This window comes from Bombina bombina, chromosome 1 (assembly GCF_027579735.1).
Source record: "Bombina bombina isolate aBomBom1 chromosome 1, aBomBom1.pri, whole genome shotgun sequence".
Lineage (NCBI taxonomy): Eukaryota > Metazoa > Chordata > Amphibia > Anura > Bombinatoridae > Bombina > Bombina bombina.
The window spans coordinates 495,181,400-495,209,340 of record NC_069499.1 but is presented as its reverse complement, the minus strand read 5'-3'; the positions used below and the strand labels follow the sequence as shown (position 1 = coordinate 495,209,340).

The 27,941-nt window shown below is 38.8% G+C and overlaps 1 protein-coding gene across 1 annotated transcript in view; it reads right to left on the bottom strand.

The window, feature by feature from the left end:
* The window catches only part of DNAH7 (dynein axonemal heavy chain 7), a 784,664-nt gene that overhangs the window by 591,823 nt on the left and 164,900 nt on the right, over positions 1-27,941 (bottom strand). The window contains exons 18-21 of the mRNA XM_053698573.1: positions 26,454-26,652; positions 24,712-24,844; positions 14,259-14,265; positions 10,867-11,080 (exon numbers count right to left, since the gene is read on the bottom strand). Coding sequence (XP_053554548.1) covers positions 10,867-11,080; positions 14,259-14,265; positions 24,712-24,844; positions 26,454-26,652 — 553 coding nt within the window. The remainder of the gene's footprint in view (positions 1-10,866; positions 11,081-14,258; positions 14,266-24,711; positions 24,845-26,453; positions 26,653-27,941) is intronic.

The window sequence follows — 27,941 nt, the reverse complement described above, 5'->3', positions numbered from 1 at the left end:
TTCCAAATGATTCCCAAGTTGTTGCACAAGAAAGACCTGAGGTATTTAAACACACAATTTGCAAACTTCATATGGTCGGGGAAAAAACACAGGATTAGCTTAGAGAAGCTGATGTGCTCGGTCCATGATGGGGGCTTAGGACTGCCGAACTTGGAACTGTACAACTGGGCCACGTCCAGCAAATACGTTCTGGACTGGCTAAGTAAACACAAATCACTTCACACATAAAGAAATAGAGAGAGCAGCATGGTTCAGCCATGGGCTTTAGCAATGTTACCACATATGGAGCTTCACAAAATACGCAAATTGACCAAGGACTCTCCACTCTTTGGGGAATCAATCAGGGCCTGGGCAAAACTGTGTAGTTGGATGGGGGTGCCTCATACATACACAAAATTCATACCCATGGGAGGGAACCCAGACCTTCCAGCAGGACTGACTACGAAACCATTTCAACAATGGAAAGATAAGGGCTTACATTCAGTTAAACAGTTGGTGTCAGAATCTACTGGGCTAATCCAACTTTTCAAGACTTACAGAAAGATTTTTCACTACCTAGACAACACCACTTTGCATACTTGCAAATCAAACATTACGTAACGCAATTGCAGAAACACATAAACTTTACAGACCATACTGACCCGATATCAAAACTGGTTTCCATGACATCTCAGGGCGGGTCACTCAGTCTCCCCCCATATACAAAATGCTGATAGACATACCAAACCAAAAAAAAACAGGACAAGCCCTGAGCAATAAATGGTCGGATATACTGCAGACACAGATTCGGAAGAACAAATCACAAACAGTGTAGAGAACGTCAGGAAGCCACCATAGGAGCTGACGTAAGGGAAATGCACACGAAAACGATTCATAGGGCACATATCACTCCTAGGATATATAGCAAGTGGGTGAAGGAAGCAGACAATGTTTGTGTCAGGTGTAGGCAGCCCGACCCTGAATATGTACATTTACTTGTGACATGCCAAGATTGACAAAATTTTGGGCTATGACGGAAAGATGGATGAACAAAGACATGCTCTACCCAGATCAAACTGGATGGGAGGGCCATAATAGTTCTAGATATCCCAGGTAACCTAGGCACACAGAAACGACTTATATATAACATAATCCTCACAGCGAGGAGACTTGATTCTCAGGGAGTGGAGGAAAAGAAACCCGACCAACACTAGGACAGCTCAAAATTTTACTGCTGCAACAGATGACAATAGAACAGTTTGATACTATGGGAGATGTAAAGGAAAGGGTCAAAGCTTTTATGAGGAAATGGGAAAAGTTAATCCTACAACAGCCAGTCCAGATACAAAAACAGATAATACACCCGTTCCGTAATTCAGAATACATTTTAACAGCACACTGAGAGGGGAATGGAACACACTGTAAAGCTCAAACCCAAGGAATGAGAGTCCCAGGGGATGGAAGAGTCCACCGCTGCGCATCAAAGGGGGAGGTACTCAAATGCAGAGAAGTTTCAGGATAAGAAGGATAATTGGTAAGATCCTTAACAACTTGAAAGCAGTTAAAAGCCGTAGATATATAAGAACTGTGAAGATAACAACCAAGGTGAGATGTATGAGATAAAAATTAAGGGAGGGAAGGGAGGGAGAGAAAAAGTAAAGAGGGGGGGGACAGTTTGACGGCAAAAAAAAGAAAAAGTCTAATACAAAGTTGCTTTTGGAAATATATCATGTTTATCAAGTTTATTGTAACCACCTGACAAAAGTCCTGTAAATGTTGTTGAACTGTCACCCATAAAAAAAGAATATTTAAAAAAAAAATAATATATGCAGGGTCAGCGATAGCAGGGGCGGCAGAATAGGGGTTAATAAGTGTAAGGTTAGGGGTGTTTAGACTCGGGGTACATGTTAGGGTGTTAGGATGCAGACGTAGGAAGTGTTTCCCCATAGCAAACAAGGAGCTGAACGCGGCTTTTTTGAAGGTTTAAGGTTTTTTTTTCAGCTCAAACAGCCCCATTGTTTCCTATGGGGAATCGTGCACGAGCACGTTTTTGAGGCTGGCCGTGTCCGTAAGCACCGCTGGTATCTAGAGTTGCAGTGGCATTAAATTATGCTCTACGCCTAACGCAGCCATTCTGTGGACTCTCAATACCAGAGTTATTTTAGAGGTGCGGCCAGAAAAAAGCCAGCGTTAGCTACGCGGGTCGTTACCGACAAAACTCTAAATCTAGCCGTAAGATTACAAAAATAATAAACGAAATTATCAGAAATAAAAACAATTACAAAGAGCAGCACAGCAAAGCTGTTAAATATCACCTCCCTTCCCTCTAACCCCAGTCATTCAACCGAAGTAAAGGAGAGAAAGGAAGCAACAAGGTGCAGAGGTGTCTGAAGTTTATAACATACCAACAACCTGTCTAAAAAACAGGGCGGGCCGTGGACTCATTGTGTCAAGAAATAAATACATTTATCAGGTAAGCATAAATTTTGTTTTCTTTCTAATGACATGATTAGTCCACAGATCATCTAATTACTATTGGAGAATCAATACCCAAGCTAGAGTACACAGATGATAAGGGGAGGGACAAGACAGGTAACCTAAATGGAAGGCACCACTGCTTGAAGAACCCTTTCTCACAAAAGCGGGCCTCAACTGAGGCAAAAGTGTCAAATTTATAGAATTTTGAAAAAGTGTGAAGAGAGGAACAAGTTGCAGCCTTGCAAATCTGTTCCACAGAAGCTTCATTTTTGAATGCCCAGGAAGAGGAAACAGCCCTCGTAGAATGAGCCGTAACTCTCTCAGGAGGCTGCTGTCCAGCAGTTTCATAGGCAAAGCTAATAATACTCTTCAGCCAAAAAGAAAGAGAAGTAGCCGTAGCTTTCTGTCCCTTACGTTTCACAGAGAATACCACAAACAGAGCAGAAGACTGACTAAAATCCTTAGTCGCCTGTAAATTAAAGTTCTCCTGATTAATGTTTCGGTCTGAAACTACTTTAGGGAGAAACCCTAATTTAGTACGTAAAAACCACCTTATCCGAAAGTAAAATAAGGTAAGGGAGACTCTTACTGTAATGCCGAGAGCTCTGACACTCTACGAGCAGATGAAATAGCAACAAGAAACAAAACTTTCCAAGATAACAACTTAATATCTAAGGAATGCATAGGCTCAAACGGAGCCCCTTGACGAAACCTTAAGAACTAAATAAGACTCCAGGAGGAGTAACTGGTTTGAAACACAGGCCTGATCCTGTCCAAGGCCTGACAAAAAGCTTGCACGTCTGGAACGTCTTATATAACAAAATAGACAAGGCAGATATTTGACCCTTTAGGAAACTTGCCGATAAACCCTTCTCCAAACCTTCTTGGAGAAAGGACAGAATTCTAGGAATCCTAACTCTACTCCAAGAGAAGCCCTTGGATTCACACCAATATAGATATTTACGCCATATTTTATGGTAAATCTTTCTAGTCACAGGTTTACGAGCCTGAATCATGGTCTCAATGACCGATTCCAAAAAAACACACTTGGATAAAATTAAGTGTTCAATCTCAAGCAGTCAGCTTTAGAGAAACTAGATTTGGATGAAGGGAAAGGCCCTTGAAGTAGAAGGTCCTTCCTCAACGGAAGTCTCCAAGGTGGAAGAGATGACATGTCCACCAGGTCTGCATACCAAAATCCTGCGAGGGCCACGCCAGTGTAATGAGGATCACCAACGTCCTTTCCTGCTTGATTCGAGCAATGACCCAAGGTAGAGGAGCGAACTGAGGAAAATAAGTATGCGAGACTGAAATTCCAATGGTACCGCCAGAGCGTCTATCAGTACAGCCTGAGGATCCCTTGACCTCGACCCGTACCTCGGGAGCTTTCCGCCTCCCAGTTGTCCACTCTTGGAATGTGGATTGCCAACAGACAGCAGTTGTGGGTCTCTGCCCACTGAATGATCTTGGCTACCTCTGTCATGGCCAAGGAACTTCGAGTTCCTCCCTGATGGTTGATGTAAGCCACTGAGGTTACATTGTCCGACTGGAACCTGATAAACCGGGCCAAGGCTAACTGAGGCCAGGCTAGGAGAGCATTGAAGATCGCTCTCAGTTCCAGAATGTTTATGGGTAGAACAGACTCCGACAGAGTCCATGTTCCCTGAGCCTTTAGAGAGCCCCAGACTGCTCCCCATCCCAGAAGGCTGGCATCTGTTGTCACAATCACCCAAGAGGGTCTGCGAAAGCAGGTTCCCTGGGAGAGATGATCCAGAGACAACTACCAAAGTAGAGAATCCCTTGTCTCCTGCCTCCAGTTATAATCGCGGAGACAGATCCGCATAATCTCCATTCCACTGCCTGAGCATGCTTAACTGTAGAGGTCTGAGGTGGAACATGGGTGAACGGGATGATGTCCATTGCCACTACCATCAGCCCGATTACCTCTATGCACTGAAGCCACTGATGGCTGAGGAGAGGACTGAAGTGCTAGGCAAGAATAAAAAATCTTTGATTTCCTGACTTCTGTCAGAAAAATCTTCATTGACAAGGAATCTATTATGGCTCCCAAGAAAATTACACATGTATTTGGAAACCTAGGAAACTCTTTTTCCAAATTCACCTTCCATCCGTGAGACCGCAGGAAAGATAACAACATTTCCGTGTGAGATCTTGCTTGTTGAAAGGAAGGCGCCTGAACTAGAATGTCGTCCAGATAAGGTGCCACTCAAATGCCCCGCAATCGGAAGCACCGCTAGCAGGGATCCCAGAACCTTTGAGAAAATTCTGGGAGCTGTGGCAAGACCGAATGGAAGAGCACGAACTGAAAGTGTTTGTCTAGAAATGCAAACCTTAGAAACTTGTGATGGACCCTGTGTATGGGAACATTCAGGTATGCGTCCTTTAAATCCACCGTTGTCATAAATTGACCCTCTTGGACCAAAGGAAAGAACAGAACGGATAGTTTCCATCTTGAAGGACGGTACTCTGAGGAATTTGTTTTGACTCTTGAGAACTAAAATCTGGTCTGATGGTTCCCTCCTTTTTGGGAACCACGAACAGATTGGAATAGAACCCCTGACCCCGTTCCTGCATTGGAACAGGAACTATCACTCCCAGGTCAGAGAGGTCCCGAACACAGTGTAGAACGCCTCCCTTTTTGTCTGGTCTACAGATAATCTTGAAAGCAGAAACCTGCCCCTGGGAGGAAGGGCTTTGAACTCTAGTTTGTATCCCTGGGACACGATGTCTACCGCCCAGGGATCCTGAACATCTCAAACCCAAGCCTGAGCGAAGAATGAAAGTCTGCCCCCCCACATGATCTGGTCCCACATCGGGGGCAGACCCTTCATGCTGCCTTTGATTCAATTGCAGGCTTTTTAGACTGTTTCCCTTGTTCCAAGACTGATTGGGTCTCCAGGAAGGCTTGGACTGCTTTTGCTTGGAGGAGGAAGTGGAAGGATTTCCCCTTGAAAATTTCAAAACCAGAAATCTTAGCTCCCAGTTTAATAACCTGAAGGGAAGCATCTGTGATAAAGGAGTTGGCCCAACTTAAGGGCCTTTATCCTACCTGGATTTCTTTGAGGGGAGTGTCTGCCGAATAGATTCAGACAATGCATCAAACCAGTATGCTGCTGCACTAGTGACAGTAGCAATACAAACCACGGGTTGCCATTGTAAACCCTGGTGTACATACATTTTCTTGAGTAACCCCTCTAACTCTTATCCATAGGAGCCTTAAAGTAACAACTATCCTCTATAGGAATAGTAGTTCTCTTGGCTAGCGTGGGAAATTGCCCCTTCCACTTTGGGTACCGTCTCTGCCAAGATTCCTTGATAGAATCTGCTATAGGAAACATCTTTTTAAATACAGGGGATGGAGAAAAAGGGATACCCGGTCTCTCCCATTCCTTAGCAATAATCTCAGAAGCTCTATCCGGTAAAGGAAAAACTTTCACCATGGAAGGTACATCAAAATATTTATTTAGCTTACTGGATTTTTTAGGATTGACAACGACCATGGTTGTCACTGTCGTCCAGAGTAGCTAAAACCTCCTTGAGTAACAGACGGAGGTGTTCTAGCTTAAACCTGAAGGATACAACAGTATCAGTGGGAGGAATTACACTGTCTGAGTCTGAGATTTCACCCTCAGATGCTACCGAGGTATCCTCCTCCTCAGACTTCTGGGAGGGGGGCATTTGAAATAGCAACAACTGTGTCAGTAACCTCAATCACTGAATGTTTACTTTTCCTCTTGCCGCTTTCCCTGCAGCATGGAAAAGCAGACAATGCATCAGAAACCGCAGAGGACATGAGGGAAGCAAGGTTTTGCTAGGTAACTCCATGTGGAGTAGTGGAGGAAGCGCAGGGCACTAGTTGTATGGACGGTAATTGTTTGGACACTTGAGGAGAAAGCTGCAGCATATATTGAACATTGTCAGAAGGCACCTGAACAGCATCCGCCCCAGACAATGTTGGCTCAGAAAAAAGTCTATCCCTGAACTGTAAAGTTCTCTCAATACATGAGGAACAGAAAGGGATTGGTGGTTCCACATTAGCATCAAAACATAAAGTACATGTAACGTCTTGCAGGGCCTCTTGGTACATCTTTATTCACAATTTGAGCAAATTAAAATTGGATAAACCTATATCATAACTTGAAATTACCTCACAAAAAAACGTTTACTGTGTTATTAACTATTTAATAACTTCCTAGTTAAAATAAAGACAAATTTACCTGTAAAATAAAACCTAAACTAAGTTACAATTACACCTAACACTACACTATAATTAAACAAATTACCTAAACTAAATACAATTTATTACAATTGAAAAAAAATAAAGTACGAAGAAAAAAACCCCCCCACTAAATTACAGAAAATAACAAAATAATTACAAGATTTTTAAAACTAATTACACCTACTCTAATCCCCCTAACAAAATAAAAAAGCCCCTCAAAATAAAAAAGCCCTACCCTACACTAAATTACAAATAGCCCTTAAAAGGGTCTTTTGCGGGGCATTGCCCCAAAGTAATCAGCTCTTTTACCTTTTTTCACAAATACCCCCCGCAACATTAAAACCCACCACCCACACAACCCACCCAATCCCCCCTTAAAAAAACCTAACACTAACCCCCTGAAGATCACCCTACCGTTAGACGTCTTCACCCAACCGGGCAGAAGTGGTCCTCCAGACGGACAGAAGTCTTCACTCAACCTGGGCAGAAGAGGTCCTCCAGATGGGCAGAAGTCTTCATCCAGACGGCATCCTCCTTCAAGACATCCGACGCAGAGCATCCTCTTCTTTCTTCGTCCGACGACTGAATGAAGGTTCCTTTAAATGACGTCATCCAAGATGGTGTCCCTTCAATTCCGATTGGCCTGATAGAATTCTATCAGCCAATCGGAATTAAGGTAGAAAAAAATCCTATTGGCTGATGCCAATCAGCCAATAGGATTGAGCTTGCATTCTATTGGCTGATTGGAACAGCCATTAGAATGCCAGCTCAATCCTATTGGCTGATTGTATCAGCCAATAGGATTGAACTTCAATCCTATTGGCTGATTGCATCAGCCATATGATTTTTTCTACCTTAATTCCGATTGGCTGATAGAATTCTATCAGCCAATCGGAATTGAAGGGACTCCATCTTGGATGACATCATTTAAAGGAACCTTCATTCAGTCGTCGGACGAAGAAAGAAGACGGATGCTCCGCGTTCGGATGTCTTGAAGATGGACCCACTCCGCGCCGGATGGATGAAGATAGAAGATGCCGTCTGGATGAAGACTTCTGCCCATCTGGAGGACCTCTTCTGCCCAGCTTGGATGAAGACTTCTGCCTGTCTGGAGGACCACTTTCTGCCCAGTTGGGTAAAGATGTCTCCACGGTAGGGTGATCTTCAGGGGGTTAGTGTTAGGTTTTTTTAAGGGGGGATTGGGTGGGTTTGAGAGTAGGGTTGGGTGTGTGGGTGGTGGGTTTTAATGTTGCGGGGGTATTTGTAATTTTGTTTTACAGGTAAAAGAGCTGATTACTCTGGGGCAATGCCCCACAAAAGGCCCTTTTAAGGGCTATTTGTAATTTAGTGTAGGGTAGGGCTTTTTTTTATTTTGGGGGGCTTTTTTATTTTGTTAGGGGGATTAGATTAGGTGTAATTAGTTTAAATTCTTGTAATTATTTTATTATTTTCTGTAATTTAGTGGGTTTTTCGTACTTAAGATATTTTTTTAAAATTGTAATTAATTGTATTTAGTTTAAGTAATTAATTTAATTATAGTGTAGTGTTAGGTGTTAGTGTAACTTAGGTTAGGGTTTTATTTTACAGGTAAATTTGTCTTTATTTTAACTAGGTAGTTATTAAATAGTTAATAACTATTTAATAACTATTGTACCTAGTTAAAATAAATACAAACTTGCCTGTAAATAAAAATAAACCCTAAGCTAGCTACATTGTAACTATTAGTTATATTGTAGCTAGCTTAGGGTTTATTTTTATCGGTAAGTATTTAGTTTTTAAATAGGAATAATTTAGCTAATTATAGTAATTTTATTTAGATTTATTGTAATTATATTTAAGTTAGGGGGGGGTTAGGGTTAGTGTTAGACTTAGATTTAGGGGTTAATACATTTAATATAGTGGCGGCGACGTTGGGGTAGGCAGATTAGGGGTTAATAAATGTAGGTAGGTGACGGCGATGTTAGGGTCGGCAGATTAGGGGTTAATAATATTTAAATAGTGTTTGCTAATGCGGGAGTGCGGGCGGTTTAGGGGTTAATATGTTTATTATAGTGGCGGCGATGTCCGGTTCGGCAGATTAGGGGTTAAAAAATGTATTATAGTGTTTGCGATGTGGGGGGGGCCTCGGTTTAGGGGTTAATAGGTAGTTTATGGGTGTTAGTGTACTTTTTAGCACTTTAGTAAAGAGTTTTATGCTACGGCGTTGTAGTGTAAAACTCTTAACTACTGACTTTAAAATGTGGTACCAGTCTTGACAGGAGAGGGTCTACCGCTCACTTTTGGTTAGACTCGTAATACCGGCGTTATGCAAGTCCCATTGAAAATATAGGATACGCAATTGACGTAAGTGGATTTGCGGTATTTCCGAGTCTGGCCAAAAAAAGTGAACGGTGAGCCTGTCATTTCAAGACTCGTAATACCAGCGGGCGTTAAAAAGCAGCGTTGGGACCTCTCAACGCTGCTTTTTAACCCTAACGCACAACTCGTAATAGTGTGTAGCTAAATGTACTCTTCATATAACAGTTCTTAAAGTTTGTAATAATAACAAGAAATAAAAAACTACAGTAATGGAACAAAAAGAAAAATAACCTTAGAAACATGCATATAATGTTTACCCAGTAAATATCAAATTGGAAGGAAGATTAATATGGATGTTAACAGAATACAAGGGCAATATATAACAGAGACTATGAATAGAGGGATCTAACACATTATCCCCGGTCTAGATTTTTCAATAATAATTGCTCCACGGTATTCCATTGGAGGGGATTCCAATGACAGGGAGGGCATTGTGAAGTCTCTCCCCTCTTGTCAATCTGAGAAGTGTCTATAGGTAGGGTGGGGTTGTCATGTATTGGGGTAATACAGGACGGTAAAGTAGAGAAGCTACACCGTTGCTTAAAGTGAAAGTAAATCCTAGCGTTTTACAAATGCTAGGATTTACTATTGAACAAATAAAGGGCACTTTCATTCATGAAGTATAAGATCCTTTATGTAGAAAGCTCCTTTATTTGATTCAACTGATCGCCGCTCTTAGCTCCTACAGCAGAGAACAGCTAAACAAAAATTTTGGCTAAGAGGTGACGTTTTCACCTCTTAGCCAATAGCAGTGCGGTAAATCCGGCTCCCTTGGGCGCCAAGCCGGATTTACCGCACGGCTATTGGCTAAGAGGTGAAAACGTCACCTCTTAGCCAAATTTTTTTTTTAGCTGTGGGCTGCCGTAGCAGCAAAAAAGGCGACCGATTGAATCAAATAAAGGAGCTTTCTACATGAAGTATCTATACTTTATGAATGAAAGTGCCCTTTATTTGTTTCAACAGTAAATCCTAGTGTTTGTAAAACTCTAGGATTTACTTTCACTTTAAGTATCACCTTCCAGGTGAAAATTCCTCTACCACTGAATAGAATACTTGAGTGGTCTAGCAGATTCCTCCCAGTTGTGGAAAATGGAGTAAAGGATGCTTTAGTTGCATCCATTGCTTATGATTACTATTTTTATACCAATCAACTATTCTCTGTAAAACCCACTGCCTGTCTATATTGTGTGATACGTTGTAACCCCAAGACCTTGGCAGACTTTGGGTAATATAGTGTTTCTGTAGCAACCCGTGGATGCCTACAACTCTATATAATATTATTTATTAAGGCTTGTAAACTTTTTATATAAGCTTCAAATAGAGGCATAAACAGAGCTTTTAGTAGATATAATATGTGTGGAAGTATAGTTATTTTAACTGCATGAATGTATTCCAGCCAGGAAAATTTATTGCAATGCCTTATACCTAATAGACCTATAGGACTGCCACATCAGGATGTGTAAGAGGTAAAGTTATTGTAAAAGGATGTCATCCACATAAAGGGAAATGTTATGATCCACCTACCTGACAAATATTCTCCTAATATCAGTGGAGTGTCTGACATAGACTGCAAGTACAGTATATCTATAGTCAGAGCAAATAATATTGGGAAGAAGGGGCATCCTTGATGTGTGTCAAATTGTATGTATGTGTGTATATATGTGTGTGTGTTTATGTGTGTATAGTGTGTATGTATATGTGTGTGTGTGTATATGTGTGTGTATGTAGAAGTGTGTGTATGTGTGTATTTGTGTGGCTCATGGCATATTATTTATATGACCATTACAATGAAGACAGAAATTGCTACTTACCTCCCAGTAATATCTAAGTTGGCTTAGCCATTCAAAGTCATTTTCATCATTGACTTGTTTTTTAACCAGAGCTGTAAGAACATCTCTTGCATGGACATCTAGTACGACAAGTGCTCCAAGTGTCACTCGGTTTTGCGCTGACAGTTTCCCACGCACCAAAGCAACAATGTCATCAATCTGTTTATTATTCAGCTCAAGGTATTGCTCTAGTGCCCTGAATATATGAAAGAAACATAAACATGACAATATGCATTTATCCTATAAAAACAAACACAAAAATTAAATAAAAAGTAAGAAATGTATGTATCTTGGCTCATATGCCTATATAATAACAGCTAGGGGCCGATTTATCAGTCTGGCGGAAATGATCCGCTGTAGCAGATCATGGCTGACAGACATCGCTGAATGCCGGACAGCGTATGCGTATTTAACATTGCACAAGCAGTTATGCTGAACTGCTTGTGTAATGCCGCCCCCTGCAGATTCGCGGTCAATCAGGGGGTGTCAATAAACCCAATCATATGAGATTGTGCGGTGATGTCCGCAGCTTCAGAGGCCAGCAGACGAGTTAGAAGCAGCAGTCTTAAGACCGCTGCTTCTTAACTCCTGTTTTCTGGCGAGCCTGAAGGCTCGCGCGGGAAACAGGGGTATTTGGCCAAGTTCGGGCCATAATAAATCGGGCCCCCTAGTGAGGAGTTAATGGAAAGAATCACCACTTTTAGACTTTAGGATTCTTCTTACTAAACCATTCTATTCTTAGTAAATATCCAGAACAGGATGGAAAACTAGGCCACATTTATAGTGAAAAAGACTGAAAGCAACATACAACATTTCAATATATATTTTTTCCATATCTCACTGATACCTACAGTATGTCCATATTATAGAAGGAAAGTGTTGTTTCTCTGTGCTGCTATATGGAAAATGGCTGGTAAAGAAAAATCATCTGATAACTTTCTTGGATACCCTTAAAGGGATACTAAACCCAATTTTTTTTTTTTTCATGATTCAGATAGAGCATGCAATTTTAAAAAACTTTTTACTTTACTTCTATATCAATTTTTCTTTCTTCTCTTGCTATCTTTATTTGAAAAGAAGGAATCTAAGCTTAGGAGCGGGCGCATTTTTGGGATCAGCACCTGGGTAGCGCTTGCCTTTGGCGTCCAGCTCGTAGGGCATGCAACGATTGGAGGAAACCAGATTTGTCATCGATATGCTAAGTACAGTAGGAGTTGCGGACGGAGAATCTGCGGTATGTTAACCATAACGCAATGGTAAGTATTTTAAAAAAGAAGCATCTTTGTAAAGATTAATTAATTAAAGTGCCCCTGTTTTTTAAGATTACATTTAGATACTGGCCACTAATTCCTTATACTTTTCAAACACTTTAAGGTAATGCTTATTTTTCTCCTTTCAAAAAGAACAGCTGAAAGTTGATGAATATGAATGATTAACCTATTAAACTGGAGATAGTTTACATTTCCATAAATATAATAATCAGAAAAGTTATTATTCTAAAATTAAACATTTATATAGAAAACCATTATTTAAATGAGTCTTACTGACTAGTGATTTAAATCATGATTTTAATGATTTGATTAAAACAAATCCACCCTGCTTGCTTGGGAAGCTGCCTAACTGTTTCATAATCTAGAACTCTTTCTATTTAAAGGCACAGTACATTAAACATTTAAATTTTATGATTCTTAAAGAGGCATGCAAACAACTTTCCAGTTTACTTTTATTATCCAATTTTCTTTGTACTCTTGAAATCCTTTGTTGAAAATCATACCTAGGTAGGCTCGGGAGCAGCAAAGCACTACTGTGAGCTAGCTGCTGAATAGTAGCTGCAGAATGGTAGCTACACAATGCACAAAAGGATTTTCAACAGAAAAGCTCCTGAAAAGACATTTTTTCGTGTACTAAGTATCTGTTCTCGAAAAAAGAAACTGGGAGGTCACCCAAAACTGACAGAAATAATAGTCCTTTCACACCTCTTAAGGTTACAGTAAAGGTCTATTCAATCAACCACTTTGTTTAATGTGTAAGGGAAATACGTATTTACATGTGTAATATTAACTTATTCTAATTTCAAATTCTTCCTCACTAATCACTAAATACCAATATGAATATCATTTGTATCCTGCCATGATGGGCATACTTCAATAGTCATATCAGGCCCCCAACATCTACAAATGGTGTGTAGCAGTCCTCTAAAAGTGAAAGTTTGATTCTAAATCACACTCATACTCTCATGTTTGTCACTAACAGTACTGGTGGCTTCATAACCAGGTTTTAAAACAGGGTTGTGCAATCGTGACTTCCATAGGAACCTGTTGCAATCCTTTTCCATATGGACCAATACGAAACCATCTAAATGCCAATTGTATGTTGACATGATGGGCATAGGGTGCACATTTTTTTCTATCACTATATGGTAACTTTTAAACTTTCACAAGTATTATTTTTTTTACAATATTTATTTCTATTGTTTGTTAAAGCACTGTTTCCATTTTGCGTGATCCTTAAAAGAAGAAGGCAACTATGGGTTACTATTGAAAGGACTATATCTTCTTATACTGGATTTAAAAAAATATATAAAGTGTGAACCCACTCCATTGCAACATTGCATCTGCCTAGAAGATGTTCAAACAAGCAACTCCATGACCAGATTTTATAGAGGACACACCTTCATGCAAATCCAAACATGGTCATAAAAGTACGTTTCTAAGTTCTTGCGCCTACATTATTGAACTGGTAAACTGGAATGCACCTTCGTGAACGTGGGGTTCAATAATGTAGGCACAAGCACTTTCAAACGCACTGTTGTGACTGGGTTTGGACTTATAGTGAACCAAGATAACTGCATTTTCAACCAATCAAAAGCCTAAAAATTGAAAAAATTGTTCATAATAATTGTACCGGACATTCTGCCGGTGCTTCTTTAAAACTGACCAATTTATTTTTCTAAGACAGCTGATCAGTTATTGTATGTAACTGCATTTTAGGCTTTGTTCTACTAGAAACATTTGTGAGAGGGTAATTGCACCAGAGCTCATCTTAATAAAAGAAAATTTATGCTGATAAATTTATTTCTTTTTTAACACGATGAGTCCACGGATCATATTAATTACTAATGGGATATTCACCTCCTGAAAGCAAAGTGTGGAAAACAGCACCAACAGATATGTGGCTTGTGGGGCACGGAACCCAGGATCTGCCTTATCCTGCAAATACTTCAAGTAGCAAAAAAGATTTGTTCCAGCCACCAATAGTTAAAAAACCTTTATTTCTTCATATAGGGTCTTTTGACAAACATACAACGTTTCAGGACCTGCTATAGGTCCTTAGTCATGTATACATGAACATACACTGATTCATCATTTAAATACTTTACACCTGGTCAATTGTTCACCTGTTGTCATGTGACTACTCATTATTGTATCACTGCCATCTTGTGGCCATCTAACATATATATTCCTATTGAAAAAAAGCATTCTGAATAGTCACATTGAAAAGGTTTAAGTATCAAACAATGTTAATAGATAAAATCATATGTACAAAATTAAAATAGAAGAAATCTTACGCACAATATGCAGATATGCCATTGCTGTTTACTTGTTATTTAAATGTTAATTTGGACTCTTTCATTTTAGAGTTGATTTCAAAAAATTGCTGCTAAAGATTATATGGGATTACTGTCAATTTGAACACTGTAGGCCTATTTTGAAAATAATCTTTTACTTTTCTCTTTAGTCTTTTTATGTGTAAAGATAATTTTTGTAAAAAAAAAAATTCTTTCCAAAAAAAATCTCCCTTCAATTTTACTCAGCCCATTAAAAGGGGTTGTTAGAAAATTATTTTGGATTAAAGAAATGCAGGTATCATGATACTCAGCCCATTAGAAAGGGAAGATTTACATATTCATAGAGATGTTTTAGGAAAAACAAATATTTAGTAAAACAAACTCCAATCGAATTCTTTGTTCATACCTTAGGTATTAAGCTTTCCAATTTGTATATCCAAAACATCTCTCTTGTTTTTAGTATATGTTCTCATATTACCCCCCCTCCTTGGTCTCTCAATCTGTTCAATTATTTGGAATCTGAGCTGGCTGATGTTATGACCCATAGAGAGGAAGTGAGAGGATACAGGAGCCCTCTTTGTTTCTTACATCTAATATTGGACTTATGTTCTGTTATCCTCTCCCTTACCTCTCTACAGGTCTCGCCCAAATAGATCAGACCACATGGACACTTGATCAAATAAATACAGTAACATGACCTGCAAGTAAGATATTTATTAATTTTGTATTTTCTACCATTTGTGGGGTGAGAGAAATATTCGCCTTTAATCATTGAACTGCAGTTACTGCAGTTCAAACAGGGATAACATCCATCTCTCTAGGGCCTATAGTCTTCTGTATGTTCAATCTGTTACTGCCTATATCTGAATGTACAAGGCTATCTTTGATACTTCTATTTCTTCTGTATGCTGTCATAAAATTTTCTTTAAACTCATTCACTTGAGGGTTACAGTCCCTTAGGATGTGCCAATGCTTTCTTAAAATACCATTGATCTTCTGACTAAATTCATTGAACTGTGTTACAAACACTAGACGATCTGTTTCTTTACTTTTGTACCTTTTAGGTAATTCTTTATTGTTAACTACATCTAGTTGTTCCTTAATTAGTGATATTGGATACCCTCTATTGATAAATTTGTCAGCCATCTCCTCCAACCTTTGCTTGCATCTATTCTTCCTCAGACACTATGCGTTTAACCCTAAAAATTGGCTCTTTGGAATGGCCCTGAAGATACTATCTGGATGGTGACTTCCATATTTCAATATGTTGTTCTTATCTGTATCTTTTGTATGGATATCTGTTTTTAAGAAACCATCCTTAAAGTATACATAGGTGTCTAGGAACTCAATTCCCAATTTCACTCATATTTAAAGTGAATTTTAATCCATTGACAGAATTGTTAAGATCTTCAACAAAGGACAATAGGCTACCAACGTCACCCCCCCCACACGCCAAACACGTCATCAATGTACCTCCACCAGGAGGCGCCATAGAGCTGGAACAAGCCATGAGGGTACACAAAGTATTCCTCAAAGCTATTCATGAAAATGTTGGCGTATGAGGGGGGCAACGTTGGAGCCCCATTGCTGTACCTGTTTCTGCAGATAATATGTATCCATGAACAGAAAATAATTCTGATAAAGAATAATAGATAGAAGTTCTATTAGAAACCAGATATCTGCCTCAGTATAACTCTTACTAGATCTAAGCATATGTTCCACAGATGAGATCCCTGTTGTATGTTGATAGATGTGTAAAGGCTTGAGACATCTAATGAAAACAAATACATTTATCACCTACATGTCCTAAGTCCTGTAATTTAGCCAAAAAATAATTAGTGTCCCTAATGTAAGATGTAGTGTTCTTAACTAAAGGCTGCAATACTTTATCCAAGAAGATGGAAATATTAGAAATACTACTGAACCCATCCCTGCCACAATAGGGCGTCCTGGGGGATTTCTTAAAGGATTTATGTACCTTTGGTGAGTACATATATTACTGGCCTACATTGGATCTGTTACATATAAGGCCTCCTTAAACTTGTCTGTTATAATATCTCTTTGTGTAGCCAGAGTTAAGATGTTATTTATCCCTTTATTAATCTGTATGGTGGGATCTCTAGTCAGGTATTTCATAAACTTGGGTATCTTTTAGTTGCCTATTGATCTCATCTATATAATCAGATTTGTTTAAAATCACAATGGCCCCGCCCTTATCGGCCTCTTTGATGATTATATATTATTCTCTCTCAGAGATCTAACGGCTTGACATATCCTCTTTATTATTTTTCCTATTTCTTTGCACCAATTTTCTTTTTTTCTCTCTTTTAAATAAGTTGTCCACTTCCCTCTGTACAAGATTAACATATGTGGCTGCACTATGTGTGGATGCTGGTGAAAAAGTGCTTTTTTTAGATAGACCAAAGTGCCTAAATGTCATTAAACTTTATTTTATTAATTGTGTTGGTGTCATTTATGTTATCCCTTTGCATAGAGAAATAAATCTTTAGCCTCAGTTTCCTATAGAACCTCTGTAGATCTTGTTGAATTTTAAATTCATCACAATAATTCTCTAGGCAATAGGATAATCCTTTATTAAGAGCTGTTTCTTGCTCTTTTGTCATTTTCAATAGAATATATATGTTAGATGGCCACAAGATGGCAGTGATTACAATAATGAGTAGTCACATGACAACAGGTGAACAATTGACCAGGTGTAAAGTATTTAAATGATGAATCAGTGTATGTTCAGTATACATGACTAAGGACCTATAGCAGGTCTGAAACGTTGTATGTTTGTCAAAAGACCCTATATGAAGAAATAAAGGTTTTTTAACTATTGGTGGCTGGAACAAATCTTTTTTGCTACTTGAAATATTCACCTCCTGGTCAGCAGGAGGAAGCAAAGAGCACCACCGCAGAGCTGTTAAATAGCTCCTCCCTTCCCTCCCACTCCAGTCATTCGACCGAAGTTAGGAAGAGAAAGGAAAAGCCAAGGTGCAGAGGTGTCTGAAGTTTACAATAACCCACAACCTGTCTAAAAGAAAAGGGCAGGTTGTGGACCCATCGTGTAAAAAATAAATACATTTATCAGGTAGCATAAATTTTCTTTTCTTTTTTAAGACACGATGAGTCCACAGATCATCTTAATTACTAATGGGATTCAATACCCAAGCTAGAGTACACAGAGGATTTGGAAGGGGCAAGACAGGGAACCTAAACGGAAGGCACCACTGCTTGAAGAACCTTTCTCCCAAAAGCGGCCTCAGCCGAGGCAAAAGTATCAAACTTGTAGAATTTAGAAAAAGTGTGAAGAGAGGACCAAGTTGCAGCCTTGCAAATCTGCTTCCACAGAAGCTTCATTTTTGAACGTCCATGAGGAAGCAACAGCCCTCGTGGAATGAGCCGTAACTCTCCCGGGAGGCTGCTGTCCAGCAGTCTCATATGCAAAACGTATGATACTCTTCAACCAAAAAGAAAGAGAAGTAGCCGTAGCTATCTGTCCCCTTGCGTTTTCTTGAGAAAACCCCAAACAAAGAAGAAGACTGACGGCAGCCCTTAGTCGCCTGCAGGTAAAACTTTAAAGCACGGACCACATTGAAATTGTGCAGAAGTCCTTCCTTCTGAGAAGAAGAATTAGGACACAAGAAAAGAGCAACAATCTGCTGATTAAAATCCCGATCAGAAACAACCTTAAGAAGAAATCCTAATTTAGTACGTAAAACTACCTTATCTGAATGGAAAATAAGATAAGGAGAATCATACTGTAATGCCGAGAACTCTGACACTCTCTGAGCAGAAGAAAAGCAACAAGAAATAAAACTTTCCAAGATAACAACGTAATATCTAAGGAATGTATAGGCTCAAACGGTGCCCCCTTGAAGAACTCTGAGAACTAAATTCAGACTCCATGGAGGAGTAACTGGTTTGAACCCAGGCCTGATTCTGACCAAGGCCTGACAAAATGATTGTACATCTGGGACATCTGCCAGACGTTTGTGTAACAAAACAGATAAAAACAGAGATTTAACCTTTTAGATGAACTGGACTATAAACCTTTCTCCAAAGCCTCTTGGAGAAAAGACACAAATCTAGGAATCCTAACACTACTCCATGAGTAGCCCATGGATTCACACCAATAGAGATATTTATGTCATATCTTATGATAAATCTTACTAGTGACAGGCTTATGAGCCTGAGTCATGGTCTCAATGACTGAATCAGAAAAACCCTGCTTGGATAATATTAAGCGTTCAATCTCCAAGCAGTCAGATTCAGAGGAACCAGAATTGGGTGAAGGAAGAACCCTTGAATTAGAAGGTCCTTCCTCACAAAAGACTCCAAGGTGGCAGGGATGACATGACTGCCAGATCTGCATACCAAATCCTGTGAGGCGAAGCCGGTGCTATGAGGATCACCGACGCCCTCTCCTGCTTGATTTATACAAAGACCCGATGAAGAAAGGCAAACGGAGGAAAAAAGCTGGAAAACACTTCCGGATGGAGTTCCCACTCCCCCGGACGAAAAGTCTGCCTGCTCAGAAAATCCGCCTCCCAGTTGTCCACCCCTGGGATGTGGATTGCCGACAGGCAGCAAGAATGGGCCTCCGCCCACTGAATTATCTTGGATACCTCTGTCATCGCTAAGGAACTCCTCGTTCCTCCCTGATGATTGATGTAAGCCACTGACGTTATTTTGTTCGACTGGAACCTTATCAACTGGACCGAGGCTAACTGAGGCCAGACCAGAAGAACATTATAGATCGCTCTCATCTCCAGAATGTTTATAGGAAGAACAGACTCTGGCTGAGTCCCAACCCCCTGAGCCCTTAGGGAGCCCTAGACCGCTCCCCATCCTAGAAGGCTGGCGACTGTTATCAGAATCACCCAAAGTGGTCTGTGAAAGCAGGTTCCCTGAGAGAGATGATCCAGAGACAACCACCATTGAAAAGAATCCCTTGTCTCCTGTTCCAGTAGCATTCGAGGAGACAAATCTGTATAATCTCCAATCCTGAGCATGCTTAACTGCAAAGGTCTGAGATGGAACCTAGAAACAGGATGATGTCCATTGTCGCCACCATCAGCCCGATTAACTCCATGTATCGAAGATATTTGACTTCCTGACTTCTGTCAGAAAAATCTTCATTGATAGAGAATCTATTATGGTTCCCAGGAAAGTTACCCTTGTCTTTGGGACTAAGAAACTCTTTTCCAAATGTACCTTCCATCCGTGAGATCGCAGAAGGATAACAACATTTCCGTGTGGATCTTGCTTGTTGTAAGAATGGTGCCTGGACTAGGATGTTGTCCAGATAGGGGTGCCACTGCAATGCCCAGAAACCGAAGGACCACCAACAGTGAACCCAGAACCTTTGAGAAAAATCTGTTTGCTGTGGCAAGACCAAAGGGCAGAACCACGATTGGAAGTATTTGTCTAGAAAGGCAAACCGTAGAAACTTGTGATGGTCCCTGAGAATGGGAACATGCAAGTACGCGTCCTTTAAATCCACAGTTGTCATAAATTGACCCTCTTGGACCAAAGGGAGAATGGAACGAATAGTTTCCATCTTAAAGGACGGTACTCTGAGGAATTTGTTTAGACTCTTGAGATCAAAAATAGGCCTGGAGGTTTCCTCCTTGTTTGGGAACCACGAACAGATTGGAATAAAATCCCAGACCCCGTGCCTGAATTCGAACAGGAACTATCACTCCCAGTTTGGAGAGGTCTCTTACACAGAGCAAGAACACCTGTCTTTTGTCTGGTCTACAGATAAGCTTGAAAGCAGAAACCTACCTCTGGGAGGAAAACTTTTGAACTCTTAATCTGTATCCCTGGGACCTGTTTTCTATTTGCCCAGGGAACCTTAACATCTCAATCCCAAGCCTGAGCGAATACGAAAAGTCTGCCCCCTACAAGATCCGGTCCCAGATCGGGGGGCATGTCCTTCATGCTGTCTTTGATTCAACAGTAGGCTATTTGGACTTTTTTTTATTTTATTTTTTTTAATTCTATAAATTTTGAAAGAGATTATTTTTGTCAAGCCATGTCCCAACAAGGTCTTCCTCTTGTAAGGAACCTCTAAAGCTTAGACGTAGAGCGTACATCCATAGAACAAGGCTCTAACCATAAGGCTCTGTGAGCTGGAACAGAGAAACCTATGTTCCCAGTTTGATAACTTGAAGGGAAAAATTTGAAATAAAGGAATTAGCCATTTTGAAAGCTTTTATCCTATCCTGGATTTTATCCAGGGGAGTTTCTGACTTAGTAGAATCAGACAACGCATTAAACCAACATTCCGTCACACTAGTGATGTTAGCAAAGTACACAGTTGGTTGCCATTGGAAGCCCTAGTGTACATCCTCTTTCTAATTTTTGTCCATAGGACCTTTGAAAACCCCAACTATCCCTAAGTTTATAGAAGTTCTCTAGTAAAGCTGGAAACCACTCCTTCACCCTAGGGAATGAATGCCCAGCCTCCTTAGCTGAGTCGGCTATGGGAAACATCCTTTTAAATATAGGGAATGCGTCTTTCCATTCCTTATAACTTACTGGGCACACTAGGATAGATTACACCGGTAATGTCGGAGTCGCCCAGGATAGATAAAACCTCCTAAAGTAACAAATGGAGGTGTTCAAGCTAAAAAAACTGAAAGAAAAACAACCTCAGGATCAAATAAGATAATATTCCATCTGAGTCTGAGAATTCTCTCTCAGATAATCCCGAAGTATCTTTCTCTTTCAGGAAACAAGGAAGAACCATTCGGAATAGTAACTACTGAATCAATCAATTTCTATTCTAAATGTTCGAAAATAAGTACTCTAGTAATGTTTTCTACCTCGTGGGAAAAACATATAATGCATGAAATGCAGAGCCACTCCGAGTGGAGTGTGAAAGGAAGCGCAGGGCACTGCATGTGGCCATAAAGCTTCGTGGGACACTATAAGAGAAATTTGTGGCATAGATTGACCATTGTCAACAGACTCCTAGACAGCAATTGCCTTAGAAGGAGTAGGTTCAGAAAAAAGAGAATTTTTTTTTTTTTAATAAAAAATTGACACATAAAAAAACAAAAACAAAACGTTACTGTCTCCTTAAATTTTAAAAAGTAACTTTATTTTTTGTGTGTTCTTGTTCCATCCTAAGACATAAAGGATAAATTAAACAAATGAACGTTAAATTTGGTAATAAAAGTTAACCATAAAAAAAACGTTACTGTCTCTTTAAAACTTAAAAAGAAACTTTATATTTCTTTGAGCAGCAGAAGGATAACTTTATTAGTACCTATCTACACCTCAGCCTAACCATTGCTTAGGTGTCCATCTGTATTTGAAACCAGAAAAAAACCAAAAAACTTTATTTATAAAAAGTTACAAGGAATAGAAAGAAAAGACTGGTTCTAATTCTTATTCATAACGGATCTGGAATGCAACAGCGGCGCTGTCCAGTCCCACATAATGAACATTGTATAATTTTGGAACATTGGAACATAAGGAACATTGCATAAGGAACACTGTGCTATCAGGCTTCCTTTCCGATATCGGAAGAAAAATAGGAAATGCGCCATCCAAAACGGTGCAAAACATAGCTCCGCCCCCCATGGGCGTGATACCAGTAAGTCTGCCGTTCTACTCTAGCAATCAAACAGTAGTGTGCGCTCTCAAAACCGCACAAACCAAGCTACGCCCATCGTGGGCATTACCGCTATCGATCTCCCGGTCGCAATTGTCATAAAGTTAAAAATAGCTACCGGGAGAAACTTAGGCTCTAGAAAAAACTTCAGTGAAAATAGTGCTACCGTGATAGGTAGCATCTTAGCCCAAAGACAAACCGATTGGGATGTAAAACTGAACCTGCCACAAAACAGATCTCCCTCCTACTGAGTTCTCTATACTCCGTTATAGAGGTTAAGATCTTAGTCCCAGTGTCTGCATACCACTTGCTGTCACAGGGTCCTCCTTCCTTATAGAAAATGAAGTTATGTCTCTGAAATTTAATAAAGTGCTCCACTCCTCTGAGATCTTCCCAGACCCAGAATAAAAAGATAGCACTTACCTTTAAAATCTGCCCGGCAGCAGGGCAGCTCAGCAGGTTTGTGAGGTCCTCTCCCTCACATAGCCCTGTGGAAAAAGGATAAAGCCTGAGTAATCTTACTTAGGCTATCAGGATTAGGGCAGCATAAATATATGTGAGGCGCAGTGAGAATTATGTCCCACAAGTTCCCAATGCTCTAAAGCCACCAAAAGCTCTACTGAAGAGACTGATATGGACTATGGCTACACCCTAGAACAAAGCAGCACAATCTTGTACTACTTTAAAAATAATAAACTCTTGATTGAAGAATCTAATCTAACACCTCACTTTACTTTTTCCTATCACTAACGTAGGCAAAGACAATGACTGGGGTGGGAGGGAAGGGAGGAGCTATTTAACAGCTCTGCGGTGGTGCTCTTTGCCTCCTCCTGCTGACCAGGAGGTGAATATCCCATTAGTAATTAAGATGATCCGTGGACTCATCGTGTCTTAAAAAAGAAAAATAAATATCTTTACTGCAATAAAAGTAGTAAGTTATCAATCTGACCTTTCTACTAAAGATAAGTTACAAGTGTGCTTCCAATTAAAAAGTAACAAATGATACTCATTTTTGGTCTATTCATTTTATTAGGACTTATATCGATTCATTACGTTATATCAATACCCCTGAATATGTCAGGGAATGTAGAGAGCTAGCTTTACATTTACTTTTCTTTTGCTTTGTTTTTGTTTAGTTTTTTTTTAATTAAATATGTTACCTTTATTAAAAAAGGGAATATTATAAACTTGCCAGTTTTTTCAGAGTATGTCACAGACAACATGATTATGGTTGAATGACAAGAGAGAAATAGAAGAGTGTAATGATGAAATAAAACAGTAAGAAAATAGATCTATCTATCCATCTATCTATCTATCTACCTACTAATGTATAACAAGTCAACATCCTGCTTCTACGTACTTTGTAACCTGATGGGAATAGTAAACAAAGAAGCACAAGAAATCACAAACAAGTTGCAATTACAGTCATCTAAATCTACATTTTATTTCCTATAATACAGGATATTCATATGCATACTTTTCTTATAAACATAAAGAAACACTTAGAGAATCCACATCAATAAACATGTTTTCTAATTTTTCAGTATAGATAAAACAGTAAGGGCTAGATTACGAGTGGAGCGCCATCATTTGCACAAATGTTCAATTCCGCTCTTATTACAAGTCGAAAGTAAATGTGAATGCGTGAGCACAATCAAGAATTTACACTAAAATGATTACCACGACTTCAGAGCTCTGGTTAACTGTTACACAAGTCAAAAAAGTGTCACAAAACACATCAAACATACATAACAAAGTACAGTTACAATAACACTATTTTATATTAAAAAAAAAAATTGCAGTAAAAACTTAAAAGGGCTCAAAGATATGAGGTCTCAGAAAAAAAAGGACTGCAAAGGCAGCAATACATACACATGTCTAAATATGTATATATATGTGTGTGTGTATGTATGTATATATATATATATAGATATAGATAGATAGATAGATAGATAGATAGATATTTAAATATGTGAATATGAGATCATATTTATGCAATATTCATATGTAATAAAGTACTATTCTGTGTATGCACTTTAAATAGTTCACGTTCACAAAGGGGACTATGTTCTATGTATTTTTAAATAGATATTTCTTTATATATCAATATCTGTATATATCTATACCTATATATAATTATGTTTGTATGAAAAAAAATATATATATGTATAAATATATATTTGTTAAAAAATACAGCAGATATATATTTAAATATCTCTTTAAGAATAAATGGAACATATTCTGCTATGTGCAGAAAAGTGGATTATGAAATATGCAATATTATCTTTTTATCTTGCACTTTTAAATAACCACAATTGTGTTTGCGCAACTTTTTGGCTCCTTTGAAGTCGATGGGGTAATGCGATTTTGCGTTCACAAACTACCACTCCACTCGTAATCTATCCCTAAATGTAAGATATGTCTAACTAGTTTACATACTCAGATGCAGGTCAATACATTGCTGTGACTTAAAAGCTTTTTAACATAAAAAAGTAACAATCCTATCCCTCTTTACCTAATGAAAAATAGAATAAGGGTGATTTTAAAGAAAATTATACCAATAATAATAATCATAATAATAAAATTATTAATAATAATAATTTGAATGTAAGTGTCCAAACCTGTTGACCGTTTCTTATGGCAACTTGAACTTCTTTTGTCCAATAACATTGAGATACACAAAGCACAGTTTGGCCAGGCCATTCTCGCACCCAGTTTATACGCTCTGTTTTTGGGTAGGCTTCAATTGCTTCAGCAATGACCTTTAATTACATAAAAGAAATTCATGAAAATCATTTGACTTGCTTCCATATATTATATTGCCCCATTTACATCCATTAAAGGGACATTAAACACTTTGAGATGGTAATATAAAATGATAAATTGTATATATATATATATATAAAAAACAACTCTGCAATATACTTTCATTATTTATTTTGTCCTCTTTGCCTGTAATTCCATTCTGAAATTGTGAGCTTTTCAGTTCCTTTTAGAAATGGAAGTGCAGAACACTGTTAAATCCAGCACAACCATTGGCTGCACACTCTAGTGACCTATTTATAACGGTCCCTAATTGGCCACAGCAGAGAAGGTAACACAAGTTACAACATGGCAGCTCCCAGTGTTTTATAGACACTAAAACTTTACACTTATTTTGTCACTTTTTAAACAACTAATGAAACTTTAAAAAATACATCTACATGTTACTCATGGACTAATCTTTTCTTGGAATGCATCATTCTATCTAGCATGTATTTAGTGTTTAATGTTCCTTTAAAGTTTGCCATGTAAAAAATTGGTACTATACACAAGTATTTCTTACAGAGATGTTTAATTTAATGTAATTAGCGCTGCAGAATCTGTTGGCGCTCTACAAATAACCGATAATAATAATAATAATTTGATATATGTTGAGATGTTACACAAATGTAATTACAGTACGTGCTATCTTTTAAGTTTTTTAATCTCAGACAAGAAAGGGACATCTGTATTCAGAAGACAGCAGAGAATTTTAAATTAATCTTTATCATCAACTGAGCTTGTGATAATGAGAAATATATACAGTAAAACAAAAAGATTGGGGCTATATTGCTATAATTAAAAAAAATTAAATACAGACAATATTAACAAGGGCTGGACATCTCTGCCCCTGTCCACCTGGCATCACTACTGCTTGTGCAATGCAACCCACTGGTCGGAGAAGTCCGGGGGGGTGGGGATTGACAACAAATGTCACTGTAGTGTTGGCATAGCAAGTTAAAGTGAATGTAAAGTTTCATCAAGTAGTGCCCGTTTTTTAAAAATACTATTAAAAACAGGGGCACTTTCATGATGAAACTTTACATTGCACCATATTTGTAGAAATACTTACCTCTTCGTCTTGAAAGCCGCTCCAGCGCTTCGCCAGCCCGTCGCAAGCCTCTTCCTACGTCAGCAATGACGATTCCGGCATCCTCCAATCACGGCTTTTCCCCCCGGGGGAAGCATTGCCTAAAGCAACGCTGTGATTGGAGGAAGGCCGGAATTGTCATTTCTGACGTAGGAAGAGGCTTGTGACGGGCAGGGGAAGCGACATCATCAGCGATCCGGCTTTCAAGACGAAGAGGTAAGTATTTCTACAAATATGGTGCAATGTAAAGTTTTATCAGTGAAAGTGCCCCTGTTTTTAATAGTATTTTTAAAAACCGGGCACTACTTGATGATACTTTACATTCACTTTAAGAAGCAGTGATTTGATGAAAGTGCTCCAAAACTGCATTCACAGCTTCTTAAATGGATCCCAATAAGTCAACAATTCAAATAATCAAAATAGTAATAAAACAGTGATTGCAATGGGTGGTGTATGGACATGAAGCAAATAAATCATACTTTGTGAATCGAATTAATCATTGCGCCTTCCAGCTCCAACAACCACTTTTCCACCTGGCCTCTGGCTTTAGATGTAGAGATTGTATCTATCAGTTGCACCACCTCTCCTTCACTGCTTTTCATGTGTGTGATATCCAGAACATCTGTAAATTCCACTTTAGCAATTCCTTCAAAGCATTTCTTTAAATGGGGTTGCACTCTGAAATGAAATCAGATAAAATAACCATACTATATAAGACACATCTGTAAAGGGAAATGAAATTCAAAATTAAACTTTCATGAATCAGATAGAGCAGGTGATTTTAAGACACATAAATTCACTTCTATCATCAAATTTACTTTGTTCTCTTGGTATCCAATGCACTACTATTTGGAGCTAGTTCCCAGTACTGCACTGCTTTAACTATGTTATTTTTCTAATAAAAGTATATTACAATTTATTTTCCTAATTCAAATTGTGCATTGATGAGAATTTGAATTTTCCATAGAATGTCAAGCACAAGCGTATGCATATTTATCACAATGACCTTAATAGTGGCCCCATCAAGTTAAAAAGGTAAAGACAAATACCCTTTCAGGTGCTTATTTCTGGGCAACAGATATGACTTCTTGAATGTGGTAGAGACCTTACAGGATGTAGCCTACTTATTTATTCATATTCCCCCTACTTACTTGGATGCTGTATTCCTGTTCAAATATTATGAAGAGACAGTTAAGGGGATACTGAACCCAATTTTTTTTCTTTAATGATTCAGATAGAACAGGCAATTTTAAGCAACTTTCTAATTTACTCCTATTATCAATTTTTCTTCATTCTCTTGGTATATTTATTTGAAAAAGCAGGAATGTAGCTTACGAGCCGGCCTATCTTTGGTTCAGCACCTGAGTAGCGCTTGCTGATTGGTGGCTAAATGGATAGCAAGCACTATCCAGGGTGCTGAACCAAAAATGGGCCAGGTCGTAAGCTTACATTCCTGCTTTTTCAAATAAAGATACCAAGAGAAAGAAGAAAGCTGTTTAAAATTGCATGCTCTATCTGAATCATGAAAGAAAAAAAAATTGGGTTCAGTATCCCTTTAAATATAATAAGTGGTGACCCATCAGATTTAAAAACACTTATAATTCTAATTTTTTGGTTTAGAAAAATATGCATAATTTTGGAGTTTTGGGACACAACACTTGATAAGTCACTTAAAGGGACATTAAACATTGTTACTTAAAGGGACATGAAACCCCCCAAAAAAATCTCTCATGATTCAGCAATGCACTAATGGTTTCTAACTGAACATGTGTAAGCCAATCACAATCGACATATATATGCTACCACCAATCAACAGCTAGAACCTAGGTTCTGTGCTGCTCCTGAGCTTGCCTAGATAAACATTTCATCAAAGGATAACAAGAGAATGAAGCAAATCAAATAATAGAAGTTAACTGGAAAGTTGTTTAAAATTGTATTCTCTGTCTGAATCATGAAATAACATTTTT